We start from the raw sequence: 23107 nt of genomic DNA on the forward strand, positions 1-23107 counted from the left end.
GTGAAATTTTATCACGTTGGCCAGGGGCCTGCATCATGGCACAAGCCATCGTGTCTACTTGTTGTTTAGCATTGGGAGAAATCTAGTAATCTGTAATCTGGTGTTGCCAGTTCATGGAGAAGCAAGTTAACCTGTAGTGTTAACTTGTTTTCTGTATTTTTTACCCTGAGGCTGTAGAGAAGTGGGGTCTGGCCTCCACCATTGGCCGGGAGACCAAAAAAAACAAAACAAAACACTGGGAGGCTGCACACTCTGTCTCCCTTCAACAAGTTATATAAAATGTTGACATTAGCCTCATGCCTTTTAAATACTTTGCAAATGTGAAGATTTAAAATGTCTTAAATTTCCAATTATAATGATCTCTTTTTAAAAAACAACAACTAGGTCAAGTCAAAAGATGAGAAAAACAACGTTGGAAGAATTTCCAAGCAGTGGACTGGCTTTGTGAGAGAGGCCTTTACAGATGCAGACAACTTTGGAATCCAGTTCCCACAAGACCTCGATGTTAAAATGAAAGCCGTCATGATTGGGGCTTGCTTCCTCATAGTGAGTCTGATAGTCTCAAATGTTGTGCCACTGGGAATTTTGGAGTCTAATTTAATGGACTTTATATACATATGTATGCTCCTTACAAGGCACTTTGAGTCCTGTAGGACTTTCTGGTTCCTTTTGGCTGATAAGGACAGTCATGTAAACATAAGTGCCTTATGTTAATTAAAGAGCTGCAGAGATTTGCTGGCACTTCTTGGAATGATTATTGGCAATTTTAGCTTTGGCGCAAGTCGTTGCTTTCATTGCTGCAGCACTGAGTGGCATGCATCCAGGAGGTAGATGGAGGAAGGAAAGCCATGCTGAATCAAATTAAATATTTAAGGTGATGGAATCTACCAGATTGTTCAATCTACTCAGGTCACTTCCAGGTCGTTGCGTTTTTCAGGTGGGATTCAGTCACATACTTGCAGATTTGGGTTGTGCAATTAAAGTAGATTTGGAGTTATTGCACAACAAACCTGCCCCTCCTCAAAAAAAAATTTTTCTCCCTGTGAACAGATCAGGATGAATGCCAAACAGACAGGTTGTCTGGAAGCAACCTAAATTTCAGCTTAATGACACAGTGCCAGTTTTTACAAACATGGAAGCAGGAACATGATGAACATAAAAAGAGCCCAGTTGGATCAGACCAAAGGTCTAACTTGTCCAGGTTTATGTTCTCACCTATGTGAAGCCCATAAGCAGCACATGAGTGCAATAGCATTGTCTCTCATTTATATTCACCAATGGCTAGTATTTGGGATCTCTTTGATCCTGGAGGTAATAAAGGTCTATCTTGATTAGTAACCATTCCTTCTAATGACTTTCCTCATTAAAATGGCATTGGTTTTCAAAAACTTCTGTAAAATGGAATAAGTAGAAAAGTGTCTAAATATTGGTTTGCAGTTGCCTAACTGCTGTCTGTTTTGTTTGGTCTCTGTCCCCTCCCCCCCCCCTCCTTTGTAGGATTTCATGTTTTTTGAACACACTGGACAAAATCGGCAGCAGCGAGCTGGGGTCTGGTAGCAGAGCAGATTTCTGGATTATAAATACTTCCAGCAAAGCCCTCATCCTCATGTCACTTCTAGTCTTGCCTCGCTATCATTGTCAAGCCTGCTTTGAAGGATTCCCCCACCACACACACATTAAAACTACTTATTTTTGTATTGTGATTGCTGCTTTCACACCTATGTTGGAATAGTTCCATTTATTAGAGGCTGCTCAATTCTTGAAATATATACTGATTTTATTTTTTTAGGTTTTGATATATAAAAAGTGTATACTTTTGGTGCGAGATCCTTCCTTGTGTATGTGCCAGTGCTCAGAGAGTAAACTGCATTTTGTGTGAAGAAAGGGGCGGTATCTGTAACTTGTGGCTATTAATTAAGGCAGGGATTCGTATCTGTTCTTCGTATGTAGGGCTAATATACTGCTAAACTTTTGTTTTGTTTTGAGCCAAGAATACTGGACTGCAACTCCCATCATCCCTGACCATTGGTCATGCTGACTGGTGCTCTTGGGAGTTGTGAATCCACAACATCTGGACGGTTTCCATCCCTTCCCTAGTAACTAAGGAGCTGATGCCCTACCTCCCAAGTGCCTGGGGTTTTCCCTGTTGTTGTTCAGTGCTCCCAGTGCAAATGCAAAAAAATTATGTATTGCTTCTACAATCTCCAGTCCAACATTGGGACTCATGAACCTGCATCTGGAAATTTAGATGCAGCACCCACGAACCAGTGCCTGGAACTTAAACGCATGCCTTGCTCCCACAACTTGTATATTTGCCGTAGAAAACACCAAAGCATTCACTCAGCAATCATAACATATAGTGCTGCCAACATGAGTTACTGAGGGAAATGGGGGCGTGAAGGAAAGATGGATTTACCAATCAGAGGGTGCTATTTAACCAAGTCACACTTGGAACAGACCCAGCAAAATCATTGACCTTACGTTATGACTGTTGTTGTATATCAATCAGAATGTATGTAAGAAACTGTATTAAGTGGTCCAATGTTTTAGGGGCAGCAAATAGCTCCTTCCAAAAACAAACTCTTGCTATGTTATGGTGCCTATATAGCCAAAGAGAGGCTACGAAAGGAAAAGAGAGGGAGATATTAAAGGTTTGCAGATATAGAAAAAAATCATGAGGGGGGGGAATACCCTAAGAGAACAACCCCCCCCCCATTTGATTTCTTTTTTTAAAAAAGCACTATGCTCTGTAGTCAGAAAATGCCAAGTGCCTGTATGGGGGGGGGGGTGTGTGTGAAAGAATTATCCTGACAGAAGGCAAAGCTATATGGCTGGAGCACTCAATACTGCAACAATTGGTTGCAGATTGTACCTCACACAGAAGTAGATGATGCTGTTGCATTTTTGACTGAATTTCGAAAAGGAAAGGGAAAAAAATGTGTTAGCCTTGATATGTATGTGTGAAAAATTAAATTATAAAGACACATAAAAAGGAATCTGGCTCTTTGTACTTCTTCTTTTTTAAGTCAGTTTCTGAGGAGTTGTTGTGTCCTGTTTGTGGGCTTCCCCATGGCATTTGGCTGGCCACTGCCAGATCAAGAGGCTGGAATATTTGAGCCTTTGGCCAGATGCAGCAGGTCTTTCTTAAATTCTCAGGGGTTAACCACTGAGATCCTTCCAGGAAACCACCGAAAAAATGTGCAATAACTTCCCATAACTGTCATGGTCTGCGGTTGAAGTACACGCAAATACTTGGGTGTGTGTGCAGAAGGGATTAATTTCTGCAGGCGCTCAGGCAAGAGCCTCTGACAACATCGACGTACCCTTGAGCAAGCAAGAGAGGTCGCTTCCCTCATCACTGAGCAACTGCCCACAGCCCACCCTGGGAAGAAGGGGCCTTCAAGCGGGCCCCAAATCCCCGGTGTCCTAATTTTAGACGCCTGACGACCGCTTTGAAAGATGCGTCGGGAAATGGATTAAACTGGACGAGAGGCAAGGGGAGAAATCGAGCCAGCAGAGGGCGCAGGGGCGGCCCTTCCTTGCTTCGTCCGTGCTGCCCCGAGCTTGGCTGTCTTTTATCTCTGGCTGTTGTTTTCCATCCGGCTATTGTCCTGGCTGTCGTCCTTCACGATCCGCTCCTTTCCTCCCCTTCTCATGCCGTGCAGAGCAAGGGCGGCTCTCTACACAACTTCCCCCGATTGTCTTTCCAGCCTGCGAAACTCCAGCGGATTCCGCCCCCAAGAAGGGGAAACACAGAGAAGCGGGCAAGACGGTGCGAAGGAGCTCTTCGTGTCTTTTAACTCGCTGGCGGGCATCTTTTCTGGCTGCCAGCTGCAAGTGCGCTCCTCCCAGAAAGTTGGGAGGAGACACTGGGTGCAAATCAGCAGCCTCTTAGTATTTCACAGAGAGCTGATCCCACCCGCTTTGCAAGACTGGCAAGCAAAACGAGGAGAGCCGACTGACGAAGCTCTCCCGTTTCCTTGCATGGTGGGATGCTATGATAGATAGATAGATAGATAGATAGATAGATAGATAGATAGATAGATAGATAGATAGATAGATAGATGATAGATAGATAGATAGATAGATGATAGATAGATAGATAGATAGATAGATAGATGATAGATAGATAGATAGATAGATAGATAGATAGATGATAGATAGATGATAGATAGATAGATGATAGATAGATAGATGATAGATAGATAGATATAAAATTAAATTTTCATTTTTATCCTTTGTCACATTCATATCGAATCATATCCTCACATTATAATTATATAATTATAATTATAAATATATAATTTTAATTAATTAATTATATTTTTTATTTATACCCCCACCCTTCCCAGCCAAGACCAGGCTCAGGGCAGCTGACACCAGGTAAAAACAATTGATTAAAATACAACTTCAAAGCAAGATTAAGTACAACATTAAAATGCAGCCTCATTTCAGTAGAAACTCAAATCAAAAACTTTTTGGGGATGAAAATGTCAAATCTTCACCAAGGCCAACTATCCAGACTGGTCCTACGTGGGCCAGAAAAAAGCCAGGGAAGTCCCCAACTTTGCTCATACCAAGCATTGACTCCCCACCCTCCCTGGTTTTCTTAAGTAATCACAACCATCTTAGCATTTCTATATCGCCCTATTTACCTTCTTTCTATATTTCATAAAATTTACCTACAAACGTTTTCAAATGTTTACAATGTTCTTTCATGTATTGTATAAATTTACTCCAGTCCTTCTCAAAACAGTTCTTCACACTGGTTTCTGATTCTCCCTGTCAGCTTTGCCAGTTCTGCATATTTAATCATTTGTCTGCCATTCTTCCAAAGTTGGAAGTTCCTGCTGCTTCCATTAAAAGTGTCCTTGCAGCTGTAGTGGCATACATAAATATGTTTATATCTGCTTTTGGAATTTCCTCTCCTATAATACCCAATAAGAAAGCCTCCAGTTTTTTTAATAAATGTATTTTTGAAAATCCTTTTCATTTCATTGTATATCATATCCCAGTAGGCTTTGTTTTTACTGCATGTCCACCACAGAAGAAATTCCCTTCCTTCTCCTTGCATTTCCAACATGCCTTATCTTGAGTTCTATACATTTTAGCAAGTTTAGTCGGCGTCAAATACCATCTATACATCATCTTCATTAAATTTTCCTTAAGTGCCGTATATGCAGTAAATTTAATTATTTTTGTCCATAATCTTTCCACGTATCAGATTCAATATTATGACCAAGATCTTGAGCCCATTTAATCATAACCAACTTAACTTCTTCATCCTTTGTATACCATTCAAATAATAACTTATATATTTTTGACAAAACTTTACTGGATGCTTTCAGAGACATTCGTTGTAAAGCACGGCTCTTCCGTTTTAAGGACAGGGTGGAAACGGCAGCTCAGAAGGACCACCATAGTTCTGGTTTCTTTCATAGTAAAGGTAAAGGGACCCCTGACCATTAGGTCCAGTCGTGGCCGACTCTGGGGTTGCAGCGCTTATCTTACTGTATTGGCCGAGGGAGCCAGCTTCTGGGTCATGTGGCCAGCATGACTAAGCCGCTTCTGGCGAACCAGAGCAGCACACGGAAACGCCGTTTACCTTCCCGCCGGAGTGGTACCTATTTATCTACTTGCACTTTGATGTGCTTTTGAACTGCTAGGTTGGCAGGAGCAGGGACCGAGCAACAGGAGCTCACCCCGTGGCGGGGATTCGAACCACCGACCTTCTGATCGGCAAGTCCTAGGCTGTGTGGTTTAACCCACCGCCCCACCTGCATCCTGGTTTCTTTCACAGGCTTTCACGACAACAACATTGGCTTGGCTCCTGAAGTAAATTCACCTCAGGAAGCTCGTGGAAGGAAAGTTCTCCTTTCCTCCTGCTGCCCTTCCTGCTTTTCATATTTAGTTTCCATGCTTTTTGGAAGGTCTCCCCCCCCCCCCTTCTCACTACGCTTTGAGACACTGTGATATAAAGCGCGACAAATAAATAGATATTAATAGTAATAAAATAACAATGACCCCTGCCCTGGTGTCCTATCCCAGTTGCTTAGGAGGGCCCCCAACCTGCCCCCAGAGACTTCTGGGAGGCCCGAGAGAGACACCTCAGGGAGCGGAGGGGAAGCTGGTAGATTGTGGGGGGTACGTGGTAGATCATGGTAGATTGTGGAACACACACCCCACCCCAAAATTTGGGGGGGGGGGAAGAAAAGAAAATCTCAACAACTTTGGCTTCCTAAAAAAACCCAACTTTGGTAGATCACTGCCAGTTATTTTATAGTGGGAGTAGATCTCAGTCTCTTGAAAGTTGGACATGCCTGCTGTATAGCAAAACAAAACAAGGCAGCCTGCTTTGTTTCCTCCGAGGGCATTAGCTTAGAACAGAAAAGCGAGGAAGGAAAGGATTAAACACACACAAATCCCTGAAATCTATGGCAGCTGTTGAGTCACAGTAAAGCCTTTCCATGGGATGTGTGCAGAGTCATCCTTCTTTCAGAGGAAGGGTAGGTAGAATGGAAATTATATGTGTATGTGTGTGGAGAGAGAGAGGGAGGGAGGGAGGGAGGGAGGGAGGGAGGGAGGGAGGGAGGGAGGGAGGGAGAGGGAGTGCTGGAAGCAGCTCAGATGGACGGGGTGTAAGTAATAAGAATATTAAAATTATATATTTTTTAATGTTAGCTCAGATGTAGGGCTCATTTGGGTCGCTCAAACCTAAGTAGTGTGTGTGTGTGTGTGTGTGTGTGTGTGTGTGTAAGATCCACCTTCTCTATATGCTGCTGGACTACAATTCCTAGGATTTTTCCTGACACAATATGGAAAAATGTATAGCTGGTTGTAGAGAAATACAGGAACAATATAGTGCAGTTGTACCTTGGTTGACAAACAGAATGCATTCCGGAAACGACTCCCGGAACCGTTCGAAAACCAAGGCACGGCTTCCGATTGGCTGCAGGAGGTTCCTGCAGCCAATCAGAAGCTGCGTAAGCCTCACCGGACGTTTGGCTTCTGAAAATCGTTCGAAAACTGGAACACTCACTTCCGGTTTTTGATTGTTTGGGAGCCAAAACATTTGGCAACTAAGCCGTTCGTCAACCAAGGTATGACTGTACTTAATATTGTTTTCTCAGAGGGCTGATAGCATCGTTGCGGGTAGGGGACCATTTTGGAATGGGAACATTTCTCTCCATGAGAGTTGGGATTGAACTGAACACAAAAGCTGCCTTGGTCCTTCCAGCTCAGTAAGATCTGCATCGGGGATCCGCATCCACCAAATGTTTCTGCACTACAGGACCCATCGTCCCTGACCATTGGTCATGCTGGCTGGGGCTGACCAGAGCTGGAAGCAACAACACATGGAGAACTACAGATTTTCCCACCTTTACCTTGGACTTTGTCACCTGATCCTCCCCCCCCCGACCTACCCTATTCCTGTGGCTCTAACATGTTTTAAACTGATTTTAATATTGAGTTTTAAATTGCTGTAACTATGGGACACTAAAGTGACAGGTGAGTATGTAAACAATTGAACTGATGATGATAAATCCTTAGTATAGGGTTGCAGACTTTTTGATGAGGACTGGGGCCCTTATGTTTTTCCTGTGGCTCTGGATGAGGACTTCAGTACTGAAGTCTCAGAGTAGACCTATTAGCTAGCAAAGATGTTTAAACCATTGGTCAATGAGACCTCTTAACATGGAGCAAGGTGGTACAAGTGTTGCTGCCTTTATATTAAACAGCGTACTTTAGATGGAGCAGCTTTCCATGCACTAATAAGAACTGCTGCACTGTCTGAATCTTACAAACGCATGGGTGCATTAGTGCTGTGGAGTGGGTTCACTTTTGGCACCCTTGAGCAGCTGCCATGGTAGGTAATGACTCACCTGATCCCTCCTTTAGAAAAGCTTCCAGCCAAGCACTACAAGCACCACCTGGAAGCTGGGTTTACCTGCCCATTAAATTCCCCACCATGTTTGTGGTGTAAATGGGCATTGTTGTCTTGGAAGATGTTTAGTAGGGCCAATTCTGGGGTGATTTTTAATACTTGCTTAGATATTTTACATATTTCTTGAATGGCTGTTGTCCAGAATAGTTGGATTTGGGGGCACTCCCACCACATGTGGAGGTATGTGCCTGTGGAGGTGCACCCTCTCCAGCATTTGGATGAGGTTCCTGGGCATATTAGCGCTAGTTTTCTTGGTGTTAGGTACATAACCCACCTACTTTCAGCAGCTAGAAACACCATAGCCAGACACTGGAGAGACCTGTCAGGAGTAAGCATGGACCAATGGTACCAAATAGTATGGGAAAGAGCCCAACTAGAAAAATTAACCAATAAACTTAAACTGACACTGGGACAAACAGAAGAAGACGCCTTTACCCCGGTATGGCTCCCCTTTATCACACACACAGCCCAACAAGTCAAGAACAATAATCCACCTGGATTATTCAATATGGCCAACCTGAACCAAAACACCCACCCACCCCACTCACACATGAAAACAAAGATCACCACAGCCAATCACAAACAAACAACCACACCCTAGGCCAACCCCAACCTCTCTCACCACCAAAGGAACACAAGTGAATAGCAAAGAACCTGAACAAGCAATGCTGACACCAAACCCTACATACATTAAGCAAAATAGAAACATTGCCACCCAACCCCACCCATCCTCCCCCCCTCCACCCCTCCACCCATTTTCTTGCTAATGTATCAACAAATGAAACTGATTTGTAAAAATGTTGCACAGAAAAAATATGAGAGACATTACACATACTTCTGTAAATCAAGAAAATCTTTAATAAAAAATACAAAAAAACAAATAAATGCCCCACCATCTCATATAGGAGACACTATTCCCTTTACAGAGTTGTAATTCCTATAGTGATAGAAGGATCACTCCCTCTCTCTGGGAACTTGTGGCCCTTGTGGTCTTTTCCAACTCTATGATTCTATGATTCTAACTGTAGCTCTGTGAGGGAAATAGGGATTTCCCAACAACTCCCAGCACTCTAAAAATGAAACAAAAAACTACAGTTCCCAGGATTCTGAATGAAAAGCCATGACAGTTAGAAGTGGTACGATACTGCTTTAAACATATAGGGCAGATGGAACCATAGTCCTGGTTTCCTTCCAGATTTTCTGCCTAGCCACATAGAACGCAAGATAATTTGTCAGAAAAGCAAGGGTTGGTGAGAATCCCAAAGTAAGAAGAAAATGGACACTTGAGGCCTGAATGTAATCCATTGGTTTCTCCAAGAAGATCATTTGCACTCACTTGCAGGTATGGAAATGGACTGCATGGTGTAGGGGTCAGATGGGATTACCATGAGGAATTATAAAATATACATCAAGCCATCGTGTCCATGATGAAGACATTGTGTTGACTGGGTTTGATATATTGACAATAATTTCTGATTAAATCCCATAAGATTCTACATTCATGTCCTTTTGATGCCCTTTTCCCTCTACTACCCATTTCTCTCCCCTCACATGTCACGTACACAGCAGCTCAGCAGTTGCTTCGCCAGGCAGGCACCCTGGGCTATAAAGATAGTGGGCAAGTTTATTTGAAGTAGCTCTCTAATGTATATTAATCTTAGGATGTTAATCTTAGGGCCAGGAAACAGATCTCACATGAAGGTGATAGTGATTGTTGTGTGGTGTAGTGGTTAAGAGCGGTAGTCTCGTAATCTGGGGAACCAGGTTCGCGTCTCTGCTCCTCCACATGCAGCTGCTGGGTGACCTTGGGCCAGTCACACTTCTCTGAAGTCTCTCAGCCCCACTCACCTCACAGAGTGTTTGTTGTGGGGGAGGAAGGGAAAGGAGAATGTTAGCTGCTTTGAGACTCCTGAAGGGGAGTGAAAGGCGGGATATCAAATCCAAACTCTTCTTCTTCTTCTTCTTCTTCCTCCTGGCCATCCTCCTTATCATATGTGTATTGCTTGTTTATTACCTCCGGGGTTGCCAGATGCACCCCTTTGTAGTTCTCAAGTTATTTACTACCCCTTTGTAGTTCTCAACTTAGTTACCCCAAAATATATGCATGCTAATTAGTGTTGTAGTGTAACTTTTTCCCCACGTGGGGTTTGATGAAATGCTCAAAGGAAATATGATTGGTTCTTATGAGCACTGTGTAAAAGATTCTTTTGCTAATAAAATGGCCTGGCGAGGGGTGTGGTGGACACACTTTCTCCGAGAGCCTTGCTGGTCAAAGCCTCGTGTCTTGTTTTTTAATCAGGGTCCAATCCTTCCTTTACTTTGCAAACGCAACACATGGAGCTACTGAGAGTAGTTTTATATGAAAGCAATTTGACTTGATTTTTGCTATTCTGTCTAAAAACCTTTTTCACTGAGAATATGAGTTCATGCAGCAGCAGTGGTTGGCTTAGTATTGTAATGGATTTGTGGGTGCCCAGTTTTCAGGGTGCCCTGCCTACTCTTCGATTCCTAGGTGTCGAGGTTCAAGCGGTGTTTAGACGATTAAGGTGAGCTTACTGACATTAAAATTAGCAGTGTAAAAATGCAACCTATGCTGGTTTATTATTATTATTCCTGTTCAGGAAATTGGCTGATAGAGGTGCCATTGATTAAGAAACAAAGAGAGCAGTAGAGGACCAGGCCATTAAGAGCAATTGGCAATGCAAATACTGCCTCCCCCTTGCCCCGCTCTGAGCAATGGACAGAGACAGAATAATTGGGAAGGGGAGGTTGCCAGGGTTACAGCATGCATGCATGCATGCATGATGATAATAAAATAATAATAAATAACGATAATAGTTTGCCCCAGTTACTTCAGGAAAAAGTGTCCTTTTGCAGGAGAGCCTCTGCTTATTTATTGAAGAGCCAGCTAACACCTTTGTTTTCAGAATGTTTGCCCTTAAAGGCCTCTACATAAACTATACACAGGTCAATGGGAAATGGGAAATTTAGCAAACATTTGTTCTTGGAGGTACCCTTTCTTCCATTTACTAAACAAACAGAACTTTGTCCCTTCAAAAAGGAAATGTACTCTGTATTTTCCTATACTGAGTGAAACACTATTGTGATAGGAATTTTATAGTCTTAGATATATGGTAATGTTCATAACTGCACATACATAGATCAACACAGGAAGACCAACCTGGAACCATTTTGATTCCTAAACTGACCAAATCCTTTCTCTGCAAGGTTAAACTGGAAAAGCCTCCCCATTGTCTCTTTCCTCACAAATCCTGTCTCAAAGATATGAATAAGGTGTGAGCCTGTGACCTGGCCCAGGAAATAAGTATTTTACCACTACAAAAGAATGGCCAGGCTCCCCAGGCAATCCAATCAAGTAACTTGCCAGACAGGAGATAAACTGTGACAGGAGAAAAACAACATTAAAATTTCTGTGATGTAGGTGGGATGTATCTGAGGGGTGGTCTTAGGTTACACCCCTTCTGTGATGTATGCATAATGTTTCTGGGGGTGGCCTTGATCTACAGGGTGGCAATTTCAAAAGTCTTTATAAGCCATTGCACAGCATTTTTGTGGGTCCTCTTCCTCTCCTGCGTGTGAGGGGAGCACCCTGTTGCAACAGATTAATAAAGATCAAGCTTACTAGCTGCTTTGCTTCTCAATATTCTCTGGTTGGCCTCTGTTATTTTCCCCTACCAATAGGGAACCTATGTAAGGACTCTATATGGGCTCTTGGATACCCCATGAGGGAAAAGGGCATATTTTTATTTACAACACTATCATTTTACTCCAAATAATGAACCTAATAACCACATTCCTCTGGAAACACATATTTTGGAAACAGAACCATTTATATTCGGTATCATGCAGTTCAGAGACAGAGCCGCTTTGGATGGAGGACATTTTGATCAAAGAAATCAGCATGAATCCTCAAAATGCAAATCAATTTAATGGCAACCTATATAACTGCAAAAAGAAGTCATACAGAATCCATTTTATTTTGATACAAGTTTTCTGCAGATCCGGGGAAGGAGGAGTGAGGGAAGATCTACACCAGGAGCAGGGGAGGGCAGAAAGGTCAACATTGGGATCTGTTGTCCCATTGGATTCTGCCACCTGAGGTGGTTGTCTCACTTTGCCTCATGTGTGGGCCAACCCTGTCTCTGAACATGCTTAGTTTCTCATTAGTATGTGTCTCAGTGGGTCATTTCATGATTTGATGATATTCCTTTTGAACACAAAAAGTATTTGCTGACTACATTCTTTTTACAAAAGCACTGTTCCAAGGTAAAACTTTGGTTTTTGACAGTGATTCCAGAGGACCTCAATGCTCTTTCTTTGGCTGTTATTGCCAGTGTAAAATAGGAGGGCACTAAACTTTACCCTTTTCAAGAAAGAAGGAAGCAACATGCAGTGGGCTCAGCTAGCCTGAAGGACCAAGCCCAAGATGGGAGAACTGGGTTTCTCTGAAATGTGGATGGCAACCTGATATAGATGGGAAATCTGGGCTTTGGTGCTTGGATATGCATCTGAGCACATCCAATATGAAATTAATCACAAATGCTCAACGATGCAAACAACCTTGTTTATTGTAGAAATATCTGTTCCACCCTTCAAGCAAGCTCATAGCCTCAGGAACAAAAGAATATATAAATACAGCTGAAATGTGAAAACAACATACAGTCAAACCTCGGTTCCCAAACGCCTCTGTTTTGGAACATTTCGGCTCCTGAACGTTGAAAACCAGGAAGTAAGTGCTCCGGTTTTCAATCGTTTTTCAGAAACTGAATGTCTGACATGGCTTCCACCTGAGTGCAGGAAGCTCCTGCAACCAATCGGAAACCGCGCCTCGGTTGTCAAACATTTTGGAAGCCAACATTTTGGGCTTCCAGAATGGATTACGTTCGACAGCCAAGGTTTGACTGTACTAAAATCTGCAAAATTCTAAAAGAGTAGCATAAAACAATAAGCAGAGATTAGAAGATTGAACCAAGTGATTGAAGATCCTGGTGTCTTGTAAGACAGAAGTGTCAGAATAGGTGCCAGTTGAGCTTTATTGGGGAGAATATTCCTTGCAAGAACATAAAGAGCCCACCTTGCCTAGCATCCTTCTCACTGTGTCCTGTGTGAAACCCACAAGCAGGATTTGACCACAATAGCATTCTCCCCTTCCTGTGGTTTCCAGGACATTCAGAAGCATTGCTGCTTGTAGCTGTGAAGGAAGAACATCACCATCTTAACTACCGGTAGTTGCCCTCAATAGCCCTCTCCTCCATGAATTTGCCTAATATTCTTTTAAAGCCATCCAGGTTGCTAGCCATCACTGCCTCCTCGGGGAGCAAGTTCCTTAGTTCTGCTATGCACTGAATGAAGAAGTTTTCTTTCTTTTTTTTAATCTGTCTTGAATCTCCCAACATTCAGCTTCATTGGATGTAGTGCTATGAGAGAGAAAGAAAACCTTTTTCTCTATCCACTTTTTTTTTAAAAAAATAATATTTATTAATAATTTCAAAATTACAGAAAAAAAGAAAAAAAATTAAAACAGCACTACAATACATAGGGGGAAAACAAAAAAAACCCAAGACATAAAAACCAATGCAACAATACAGTGAAAAGATTAAAGGGGGGGGGAGACACAAATCCCATATTATATATCTTTAACTTCCATTTGCTGGTTTCATTGACCTCCTCACACCTCCCTTTTTGTATTCTAGTTTGATTATTTCAGCAAATTCTTTCCATCTTTCTCAATTTTTACTAAATAATTTATCTTGACAATTTAACCTATTAATTAACTCAACAAATCCTTTCCATCCTTTCCCCATATTCTGTTATTCAAATTACCTTAAGTTATTTAACCTTATCTTACCAAAAAATACTTTAGAGCTTAACGCTTAATACTCGATTATACATAACTCCTGATATCTTTTCTACTAGTCATATAGTTTCATTCCAACATTTCCCCTAATGTTCATTAATTTTAGGCTAATTCCCTAGAAAAAAAATTCTTTATAAATTTTCTTCCAATCTTCATCCAACGTCTCTTCTTCCTGGTCTCGGGTCGTGTCAGTCCTTACTGTCCATTCCATCTAGTCCATCAACCTGGTAATCTAATGTCCGAGGCCCTTAAGTCTCTTCCATGCTCCTTCTGCAGATCTTCTTCTTCTTGTTTATACTTGCACTTTTCCTTGTCTTTTGTTGGTCTCTTTCTTAGTTTCTTTCCTTTCTCGTTGGGGAGTAGGTCTCTGGGGTATTCCAACCCAAAATTATCTTCGTCTCCCTTCATCCAACCAGCCCATTCCCCAGAGTCCCACTCCCCACAATCATCAATGTAGTCCAAAAAATATTTTAAAACATATTTCGAGGTCTCTCCAAAGTTAAGAACCTCCTCAGCTCCAGACTCCCCCTGGCCGACTCCAACTTCAATCTTCAAAGACAGCGGCTTATACTCCTGTAGGGCCTCGGGTCTCTCCATTTGTATTATTTGAGGTGCAACCGCAACCTCCTCCATTATCTTCTGCACTTGCCCAATCAGTACAGGTTCCTGAGTTGGTCCTTGAATAGTTTCTGTATCAATATTCCCTGTTTGTCCACAGTTATTAACCACAACAGTCATCAAATCCATTTTCTCATTCATCAAATCCATCTTCTCATGCATCTGTTCCAGCAAGGCACTTGTCTTGCATAAAGAAAGCACCAAAACTTCCTCCCAGCTCATATTTAGTCAAGGTCAAAAAGGACTGGTCCCACGATCTTAATCTGACAGCTGTAGAGTCCTCAAGTAGACGCAGCAACAATTTAGCAAGCTCCCTCTAGAGGAGACAATTTCTATTTGTATCCATTTTTTTTTAAGGCAAGTCCAACAAAGGAAAATTACTTTCATTTTTCAGATATTTTGTTTCTTTAGAATGCAGAAGGCAACATTGGAATCAATTTATTTCTCTTCTTTAGCAATCTGTCAAAGTATTCCATTCACAGTCAATGTGAAACTTTTTTAACTACTTTCCAGACTTTAGCTTACAAGGTTTTTGCTTCAGTCTATGTACAAAAAGCGGAAGGCGGACTTCCTGTTTTGAACCTTCCCGCTTCGGTGCCAAATTAAGATATTTCTTGATCCAATTTTCCGTTTCTACTCACAGGTACTTGTTTTAAATCCAATTGTCCACAGGAAAAAGTCAGCGCTCTCCGGCAATGGCTGTGCGGCTTCACTCCATGAAAGTAGCAATCAGTTCGCAGCACCGCGCCGCTCACCCCACTTCACTCCGGAGCCCCAAAATGGGGTTCCCGGTGCGTAGGGGGTGCGCTCCTGGTGCCCTGCCAAACCCCACGTTCCCAGGCTTCCTCCGCCTGGGATTTCTAGCGGGTCCCCACCTTCGCCGCGGCAGGAAGACCCAGTTTCCACGGAGCCAGTTCCTCCGGTTGGAGGAACTCCGCCATTCGCCGATGGCGCTAACCCGGAAGTCTCTTCTCTATCCACTTTCTCCATGCTATGCATAGTTTTTTTTAAAAAAAACAAAAACCTCTATTAAGTTGCCGCTTACTTGCCTTTTCTCTAAACGAAATATTCTTAAACACTGCAACCTTTCTTCATAGGAGAGTTGTTCCACCCCCTAGCTTGTCTGCTGGGCCTCCAATGGTAAGACACCTGGACAAGGAAGAGCCTCTGTTGAAATCTTGACATGTGGACCAGTACATTTAATTGAGCCCAGAAACAGACCAGGATCCCATGCAATTGACAAAACACTGGTGCAATATGATCAGTTGGTATTCTAGCAGCTGTATTCTTAGTTTATGAACCATCTTCAGAAGAAGTCCAACATATAACATATTAGCATAGCTAATAAGGACAACTCAGGCTACATCTCTGTCCAGGCAGGGTCACAGCTACCACACTAACGTAAACTGGTAGGAAACAAAGATGGATTAAGGAGGACCCTGAGGTGGTATGCCTGTTTGATCAAGGGGACTGCAACTCAGTCCAATACAGAGTAAACACCACTAATCCAGACAGATGAGCCACCCACCAACATTTCTGTCTTGTCTGGATGTAGCTTCAGTTGATGGGCCCTCATCCAGTTTGGTAATTGCCATCAATTAATTGAGCTTTGATTGAGATTTAAGTACATACACTCTCAATGTGGTTTGATAGTGGTAGAACAGGCATAGGCAAACTCGGCCCTCCACATGTTTTGAGACTACAATTCCCATCATCCTTGACCACTGGTCCTGTTAGCTAGGGAAGATGGGACTTGTAGTCCCAAAACATCTGGAGGGCCGAGTTTGCCTATGCCTGTGGCAGAAGGTAGCAGGGCTGTACTTAGATGCATCATAGCAAGGAAGCAAATTAGCTGCCTAATAACTCTTATGTCCTGGAGCTGTAAGTAGCTCTTTCCTAGCAGAAGGAAATATGTAGTGTCTAGAGTTTGTGGGTCACTGTGCTTTGACCTCAGTTGCTAGCTGTATACTCAAGTTTGCATAAAGGAGTTCTGGTCTACCTTTCAGTAGCTATTTCTAAACTGCCCTTATTCTGCTCTCTGTTGCTTCTTGCTTCCTTCCATAAAGCAGATTATTTAAATTCTTTATTTCTTTAACCATCTTTTCATCTGTTGCTAAATGGAACAACAAACCTTTTATTAGAGGCTTTTCAGATTGGCATAAAACACTGTAGCCTTAGGCAGCGCTTTTTTCCGGGGGGATGCAGGGGTACATATACCCCTAAACATTTTGTGAATCCAAGTTTGGCTTCATTGAGGGGCAGTATTTCAGTATGAGTAGGGAAATGAGAGTACCCCTAAGCAATTTTTTAGAAAAAAGCACTGGCCTTAGGAGAGGAAAGAACTGCACTCTTTGAGTGAATGATGCTCTTTATAAAAGTACATAAAAGGAAATGGGTGGTAGTTGTGTATGGGAACAGCTGCTTTTCCGTCAATCTTTATTGCTGTTGTAGGCTTCAGCGGGGAGCATCTAGGCCTCTCAGAAAGATAGCAGAGAGAACAAGAAAACATTTGAGAATGATGGACAGCGGTCACAACTGCAACAGATAATAGAATCATAGACTTGTAGAATTGGAAGTGACCCACCTCCTACAATAGTGGGGCTCTTTCGCCCACTGTGGAACTTGAACCCATAGCTATGAGATTAAGAGACTCCTCCTCTACTGACTGAGCCGTCCCAGATGCCATATTGTAAAGACTCCTGTGGGTGGCAGAACAAGCAGTTCAGGAGAAAAAAAAGTAGAGAGCAAGCAAGTAGGCTAGTGATCGCTTTGGACATTATCACTCACTGTTTATACCATTATGTTGCAGCATTAAGAAGAGTTTTTCTGGACAAGGGCATCTACGTAATCCAACATCCGGTTTCTCCCCCCCCCCTTTTTTATTGACTTAAGAAAATTATACAGACAGCAAAACGAAGAAGCCTAAATTAACATAGCCTTCTACCAATAAGAAATAATAACTACTATTACAATAATGAAAATACTAAAAATACATTTACTTCCCCTTTTGAACTTCTATTCTGGTTACCATATATTACTAATCTAGAAGAATCTATTATATCCTTTGCTGTCCCATATATTATTTTATTTCCCAAATTCAACCTAACCCTCCCCTCCTCCCCACTGCTTCCCTTCACTTGTGTGAGATCTTCCCATCATCATATTTTTTCTAGTTGCTTTAATAAAATAGAATAACATGAAAACTGCTGAATTATAATTACTTCTTTTGTCCTGTTTCTTTAGGCAAGCCTAAGGGCATGAACCCAATATGACTCTTCCACTTGGCTTTCTAGCAAATAATATTCATGCGCCTCCAGAGCTGGAGGTTGCAAGGATTTCAAACTCCGCATTCCAGCACCAGAATACACTGCGAAACCCAGTAAACTCAAGCGTCAAAATGCACTGGGGGTGACAACTGTTGACGCCCGCACAAAAAGTAGTAGCAGTTCTGAATTTCAAAGTTCTGCATTCCGGGTTGTAGAAAAAGGTATTTGTTTCGCTTATTAGTATAAACACGTTCGCTATTCTGGAAGAAGCACACCCGTTTTCCTCTGCCGCTTGGCGGCGTGACTCTCTTCGCTTAGGGGCAAAGTTTGCAGGCGTACAGCTCCGAAACACTCTCTTTCGATCCTAAGGATCAGCCCTTGAACATGGTGAGGAGTAAGAAAAATGGGCAGACTCCTGTGCACGCGCAGAGTTCCTTTCCCCCGAGCCGCGACAGCCGGCTTTTGGACGTCCTGGCAACGCTTATTTCCTGATCCTCTAATATGGAGACGGACTGGACAGCTCCTACAACTGCATGTAAATGCGCTTTGTCGAGGGAGCGTTATCAAGAGGGCAGCCTCGGCCAGCGAGCGTCAGCCTTGGCTTCTGCTTGCTGCGTCCAGCTCCGCCTTCCGTTCACTCTTGTTTTGACTCTCACTCTCCCCTCCCTCTGCCGGCTCCATTTTATCTCCTTCGTCCCACTGCGCTGCATTGCAAGGGCGGGTCTCTAAAGAGACGTCCTCGTCTGTGGCTATTCTGAGCCTGCGGCGCGTGGAGAAGCAACGAATAGAGACCCACCGGCAAGGTATTGGCTTTCACCTCGGGGTAGAAAGCAAATATGGGCACCGGAGGAGAGAGCATGTGAAGACTGTTGCAAATCAACCCCTAAGGGTGTTTATTTCGAATTAGTAGCTGCCTAGTGAGTTTGTTTCGAGTTTGCAACCTTCTAGACTAGGCGCGTTAAAAAGAGGTCTCCGCCCGGGGCCCCGATTAGGCGGCGAGGGGAGCGGGGCATCAACCTCTCTTTCCTTCGACGCCCCGTTAAGTAAGTTACAGGTAGGTAGCCGTGCTGGTCTGCCGTAGTCAAAACAAAATAAAAAAATCCTTCCATTATCATCTTAGAGACCAACTAAGTTTGCTATTGATATGAGCTTTCGTGTGCATCTGAAGAAGTGTGCATGCCCACGAAAGCTCATACCAATAACAAACTTAGTTGGTCTCTAAGGTGCTACTGGAAGGAATTTTTTTATTTTGCCGTTAAGTAAGGGCAGGCTGAGGGGAATTAAACAGGAAACGCGAAATCAGGTTTCCATAGATGGCATTGCCCAACACCATCGGTGAAACTTCCCTTTTAGTACAGTGGTACCTCGCGTTAAGAACTTAATTCATTCTGGAGGGCAGTTCTTAACCTGAAACTGTTCTTAACCTGAGGTACCACTTTAGCTAACGGGGCCTCCCGCTGCCGCTGTGCGATATCTGTTCTCATCTTGAAGCAAAGTTCTTCACCTAAGGTAGTGTTTCTGGGTTAGCGGAGTCTGCAACCTGAAGCGTCTGTAACCCGAAGCATCTGTAACCCGAGGTACCACTGTATTGTATATCCATGCCAAGGAAAGCGAAACTGTTAAATTTTAGATGTTGATCCCTGCAATGCAGGGGGTTGGACTAGATGACCCGTTGGTTCCCAACTCCACGATTCTGTGCTTATCCAGCCTTGCTAGATATCAATCCTGGCTGTCTACAACAAGGTGCCAAGTGGCGAATTTTGAATTATAATGCTGTGGTGGTAGTGATGTTTTTGTTTTTTAAAAAATCATACATTTAATTAGAACATTAAACCTTTACTAACTAATGTGAATTGGTGGTTTACATAATCAAAAACCACAGTAATTTAACCCTTGACTCTCCTGATGTTGTTGGACTACAACTCCCATCAGCCTCACCCAGCTTGGCTAATCATGATAGGAGTTGGATGTCAACAACCCCTTGCAGAGTAAAAGTTTCCAGACCCTGGAGTCCAGTTCCTGTTTTTCCATGGCATGCTGACAAGAGCAGCTCCTGAGTGGGAATCCAAGAATGCATCCAGATAATTGTTATTTCTGAATGGGATTTGATCCAATGAGGGATTCCACTTGGGAGGGATTGTTGCTCAGTTGCAGAACATCTGCACTGCATACAGAAGGACTCAGGTTCAATCTCCAGGGATGGGTGGGAGAGAACCCTGCCTGAAACCTTGGAGAGCCATCAGCAGTCAGTGTAGACTAGTGGTGGTCAAACTCGGCCCTCCAGCTGTGTTGGGACTACAATTCCCATCACCCCTGGCTAACAGGACCAGTGGTCAGGGATGATGGGAAATGTAGTCCCAAAACAGCTGGAGGACCGAGTTTGGCCACCACTGGTGTAGACAGTACTGTGCTATATAGACTGAATCATTGCAAAGCAGCTTCCATGTTCTTGTAGCCATGCTAGCAAACTAAGCTACGCAACCGTTGCTGATTTGGAGCTCTTTTGCAAAAAAAGCACAAACTCTCTTAAAAGAATGTTTCATTTGGTTTGTGGTAAGGGATGGGGAAACGCTCTCAAAGTGGTGGGGTAACATTTGCCCAATCAAACGTCATCTCCCATCCAATCCCCCCCCCATATTAAAATACAGTACAATTAACTGGTGTCTCTATGAAAACAAGTCAAGAAGAAAGCTCCATGAACAAGTTGCCTGGAAGCAACGCATCAACTTCGGGAAGGCAGAGATTTCCTGAAACCATACCTGTTGAAATTATACCCTGAAACTATACCCTGAAACTATACCCCTTTGATTCTCCCTGTGCTGTGATCAGATAAAGGCACTGCAAGTTGTCGGGAGGAGAGGCTGTTTAACCTTTACATCCCCAGCTCTTTGCTCCAAAAGCTCCAGCTATTGCTTTCCCCCCAGGCGGTGTACACAAGGCAATTTAAAGTGGATTTGATACATCCCATGTCTACATGGAGTTTTTGCGTGTGTGCCGGCAATGTGACATTGTCCTCATCCAAATGTTAGCCTGCACTTTCCCCCACATTGAATCAAAATGCGTGGTTAATGCGTTAAAGGGGGGAAAATGTATGTTACCCAGCTGTTGACATACTGGAGCCCATCGTGTGCCGCTACCCCAACCCCCCTGTGCAGTGGCGTAGCGTGGGTTCTCAGCACCCGGGGCAAGGCAAGTAATTTGCGCCCCCTAACCCGGGGCAAGGCAAGTAATTTGCGCCCCCTAACCCGCGCCCCCCAGATGTTGTGCCAGGTGCAGCAGGCCCCCCTGCACCCCCCACGCTACGCCACTGCTCCCACCACAAGTCTTCAGGACAGCCTTCCGAAGGCTGGTGCGGGGAGAAGGTCTCTCCACCCCACTGCCAGCCTTCGGAGGAGGTCCGAGGAGAGTGGGGTTCCTGCTTCCTCGAGGAGGGCCGGCCAAACGCGCCCCCCCAAATGTTGCGCCCGGTGCGGCCGGCACCCCTGGCACCCCCCACGCTACGCCACTGCCCCTGTGTGGGCGATGACATTTCTCAGGGTGCCATCTGTTACCATGTCCTCTGCTCAGCTTCCATTGGTGAGGTGCTCCTTAGTGGATGGCTGGTGGGCTAGGTGCATCATGGTTTTTGTTTTGTTTTGTATGCACTTTTGTGGAAGTTGGTATATTGGAAAACTTGTATATCAACCTTTTAAAAAAAACTTGCGAAAAATCAAATGTTCCCAGGCATTCTGATCATTTTTTAAGGCGCGTGTGCCCGTGCTTAGAATGAAACAAGCAGGGTGGATGGGACAGGAGGAAATATATACTGCCTGAAAAGCACTGCCGACTGGGGGTGAATGGCAGGTGGTCTATATTGCCCAACCTTGTAAGATTCCATTTTAGAAAGTTGCAAAACCAGGTTGCGTGGTGTACCTCTGCGCCACACCCATGCCATAGACTTTACCATCCTTGGCTGTGTTGGATTTCCAGCTACGTCTTGTTTAAGCAGCATTTTTGTGTTTTTTTGTCTGGCTGCAAATTGTCCAAGCTGGGTGGGAGTTCTTTTGCCCACTCCATACTGTATTCAGGGGATGTTGTGATTTAGGGGTGGAAATCACAGGTTGATTTGGTTGCATGTTTTATTTGGGTCACATTATCGGCGAGAAGGTGTGGGAAAGGTTACGGTTAGATAAAGGAACAGACAGTCTTAGAAACTCAAATATTTAAGCTAGGCATCAAATGGCTCCATAAACCAAGGTTGCAGGTTGAACAGTGGAAACACCCTTAGACTCCTTTGAAGGTGACAGGTGTGTCTGGAGGCCAGCTAATATAGGTTGTGGGGCCCTTAGCTTGGATCTGGAACATTCTTGAGCCTCACCTGCACACCTGCCTGGAATTGTGGGGCCTGGGAGGGTGTAGGGCACAAAGGCCTCCCTACTTACCATAAGGCCCAAGCTTTGTCATGCCACTTGAAATGGGCAAGGTTGAGCTTGCTCAAGGTTTTGGTTAATAATAAAATGTGGCCCTATTTCAACCCATCACTTGTGCCTTGCCTCTTTATTTCTGGGTCTGGTCACAATAGCAGATGAATATGGTTGGAAAACAAGGTGTGTAGATATTTGCATGCTCATTGCTCACAGCCAGGCATAGGTAAACCCAGCCCTCCAGATGTTTGGGGACTACAGTTCCCATCATCCATGACCACTGGTCCTGTTAGCTAGGGATGATGGGAGTTGTAGTCCCAAAACATCTGGAGGGCCGAGTTTGCCTATGCCTGGCTCACACAGAAATATTGGATCTCAATGTCTTGTTTGTGAGATAATGTTCCTGCCTGGAAGCACCCTCAGGGCCAGGTGAATTCCAGAATCATGGCACCACCACTGAAGAGGGCCTCGCTTCAGTCCTCACCCATCTAACTTTTGAAGGCAAAGGGATGTGAAAAAGGTTTTCCAGTACATAGCTCCATAACTGGACAGGCCCATGTGGAAGATGGTGGCCCTTACGTTAATCTGGCTCATTGTTCTGCCAGCAAACTGCATCTTATTAAACAGAAGCTGCAGTGTCTATTGATGAGGAGAACATTTGCCCAGAGACTAGGTCCCAATCTGTAATTATAATTGTTTATATTCAGTTGTAATCCAGAGTGAGGCTACCTCTTGATACCAGCATTTCTGCTTCTTCCCTTAGTGAAACTGGAGAGAAGCAACAACAAGGTCAGGGCCACATGGTTGCACCAAGCTCCTGCCACTGCAACCACACAGCCCTGACCTCACCACCACCCTGTCCAGGTCAACAACAGTGGTGATGGCATTGTTAGGTGGCTCTGCCCCACCACACATGCCACTTCTGATATAGGACAAATGCTGTCAGTTGTGCGATGGGATTCACCTGATGAACCCCATCAGAGGAAGACCTTCATAA

General features: G+C 43.8%; 1 protein-coding gene across 5 annotated transcripts in view; it reads left to right on the top strand.

The window, feature by feature from the left end:
• LOC308585061 (phospholipid scramblase 2-like) overlaps window positions 1-23107 on the top strand; it is a 61910-nt gene that overhangs the window by 21209 nt on the left and 17594 nt on the right. The window contains exons 8-9 of one of the 5 annotated variants that reach the window (XM_081190587.1): window positions 385-546; window positions 1498-2996. In XM_081190587.1, the coding sequence (XP_081046713.1) occupies window positions 385-546; window positions 1498-1557 (222 nt within the window). In that variant the 3' untranslated portion in view covers window positions 1558-2996. The other 4 variants (XM_081190586.1, XM_081190583.1, XM_081190585.1 and 1 more) reach the window with 4 other exon arrangements.

Source organism: Podarcis bocagei (assembly GCF_964188305.1).
Source record: "Podarcis bocagei genome assembly, chromosome: 4".
Taxonomy (NCBI): domain Eukaryota; kingdom Metazoa; phylum Chordata; class Lepidosauria; order Squamata; family Lacertidae; genus Podarcis; species Podarcis bocagei.